We start from the raw sequence: 2,412 nt of genomic DNA, 5'->3' as shown, positions 1-2,412 counted from the left end.
TTTCACATGAGACCAAGGGTTTTCTTTTATTATGAATTTTATCAAAGGGGGTGATGTACGTGTGGAGATCAGGGGACACTCCTCTCACCATGTGGATGGCAGAGACTGAACGTCAGGCTTGGTGGCAGCGCCTTTAGCTACTGAGCCATCTTACTCGTCCCAAGTACTGAAGTTCTAAAAGACTCAATCCCTCCACATATGATACTCAGTGAGCTGAGGGATGGCCGCAGCCCAGGCCCAGCAGAACCAGCTCCGGGCAGGGCATACGATGCTCATGACGTCAAGGGTCAGATGGCTCCTCATAAAACNTCACCAGTACGCTGTCACCTCAGCGATTGGGAGGCTGAGGCAGGAGGATGGAGAGTTCCAGGCCGGTCTAGCCCATGTGAGGCCTTGTCTCAAAAACCCCCAACAGGCTAGGGGGGGTAGCTCAGCTGGCAGAACGCTTGCTGCCATCCCGGCACAGACAAAAGCTGCATATGATAGTGCATGCTGGAAATCCCAGCATTCAAGAGGTAGAGGCAGGAGAATCAGGAGTTCAAAGTCATCCTTGGCTGGACACAGAGTCTGAGGCCAGTCTAGGCCGGAGACCCTGTCCCAAAAAAGAGAAACAAAACAAAACAATCAAGCCAGAGCTTGGGAAGAGGAGGTAGAAAAGTCAAGAGTCCAAGGTCATCCTTAGCTACATAATTAATTGGAGGCTAGCCTGGGCTACATGAGACCTTGTCTCAAAAAACCCCCACGAATCTACTGTTGTGGGGAGACCTCAGTGTTAGCCCCTCCNACGGTTGTGCTGGAGCCAAGCTTTCGGCCAGGCCAGTGATAGCTCCTGGGCCCTGGGAGGCATCANACNGGTNTCCCCTGNAACGAGAGTGCAGCCTGCAGCAGTTCTTGGCCCAGTTNTTGCTGCTTCCCTCCAGGCAGGAACTCACTGGATAGCTCCCTGAAGGTGGCGCACACACGGCGGGCCTTGATGTGTCTGCGGTGGATGGCGTGTGTCCACTGGTGCCGCGAGGCCCCTCTAAGCACCAACAGGGAGCGGCGGGGTACTGAGATGGCCACCTCCACCTCTTGGCAGGGGACAGACTTGCTAGGAGCCACAATGCTGTCCTCAAAAGCATCAGGTCTGACGGAGGGGGCTGAGCAGAGAAGCAGGCTGCCAGGGGCCTCTGGAGACATGGACACCACTGTAGCTGACAGGAGGTTGAGGCTCACCAACCGCTCGCCCCACAGCCAGGCGTCATCCAGGTGGGGGTCGATGGCGGAGCCCCGCTCAGGGCTGTAGTCCAGATTGCACTGTTCCACAGGCTGGAAGTCCTCCAGCCCCGGGTAAAGGCCCATTCTCTGGACTACCTTCTGGCTAAAGCCAGGGAGACCCTGGAAGCCCGCCATCTTCAGCTTCTGCTTCCGAAAATTAACTTTAGGGCCATAGTCCTGCAGTGGAGACAGGAAGGAGAAGTGGCCCAGCTTAAGCCATGCCAACCACAAACTGGGCATGGCTGGTGTGCACATGAAATCCCAGGACCCAGAAAGCCAAGGTAGGAGGACTGTTCCATCTGTTCAGAGGTCAGGGGCAGAGTGGGTGGCTGGGGCTGTCCCGGCACAGGACAAAGCTTGAAGGGACCTCCAACTGGCTGATGTCACCAGAACTCTAACCCAGCACTATGGTGCCAGGAGCAAAGGGTGAGGNGCACCTTTGAAGCTACTAAGGCACTGACTACATTGTGGTAAGGGAGAGATAACGAGGAAGGGGAGAGATAGGAGGTGAGACATACAGGTGAGGGGTGAGAGTCGCAATGGAAACGGGTGATGCCCAGCAGCCTCTAGCAGCACACAGGATAGAAATCCAACCTAGAATTTGGCATCCCCTCACCAACGAGACAGCCGCAGAGACATCCGCAAAGAGACGCAGCAGCCACCCTTGATGAGGAAGTCCACACCCACTGTGACCAAAGATCCCTAGGGTGTGGCTACAGGAGGTAGCCAGGGGCCACTGCCAAAGGGACCGTCCCTTGGCTCAGCTCAGGCCACCGTACCTGCTTCCTCCTCCCGGACTGTGAGAGCTTCCAGGGGTCGCAGTCCATCAGACGCACCATCTCAGCTTCTTCCTCTGGGGTCACAAAGTCCTGTATCAGTGTCACTCCTGGGAAGGGGAATGCCCAACCCTCCAAGTCAGAGCCCTCGGCCCCCAAGGCCCAGCCTGTGTCCGGGCAGTAGAGGAAACAGCATTTTTTCTGTAAAAGACAGAGATAGGGCAGAGTGGGTGAGCTGCTGATGTGCTTACCCTGCAAGAAGCACAGAGACCTGAGCTCCAGCCCCTAAAACCCAAATGTAATAAGCTGGGTGTGGTCATGGATGCCTGTATCCTAGAGCTGGGGAGGGAGGCAAAGGTCAGACCAAGGGCAAGCTAGC

The 2,412-nt window shown here is 56.1% G+C and overlaps 1 protein-coding gene across 1 annotated transcript in view; it reads right to left on the bottom strand.

Moving 5' to 3' along the window:
- Positions 1 to 2,412, bottom strand: part of Alkbh4 (alkB homolog 4, lysine demethylase) — a 5,760-nt gene continuing 3,348 nt past the window's right edge. Inside the window, exons 2-3 of the mRNA XM_021163027.1 lie at positions 2,037 to 2,234; positions 1 to 1,434 (exon numbers count right to left, since the gene is read on the bottom strand). Coding sequence (XP_021018686.1) covers positions 847 to 1,434; positions 2,037 to 2,234 — 786 coding nt within the window. The 3' untranslated portion in view covers positions 1 to 846. The remainder of the gene's footprint in view (positions 1,435 to 2,036; positions 2,235 to 2,412) is intronic.

This window comes from Mus caroli, chromosome 5 (genome assembly GCF_900094665.2).
Source record: "Mus caroli chromosome 5, CAROLI_EIJ_v1.1, whole genome shotgun sequence".
Lineage (NCBI taxonomy): Eukaryota > Metazoa > Chordata > Mammalia > Rodentia > Muridae > Mus > Mus caroli.
Note: the sequence above shows the minus strand (reverse complement) of the source record. Positions and strands in the feature narration are given on the sequence as shown.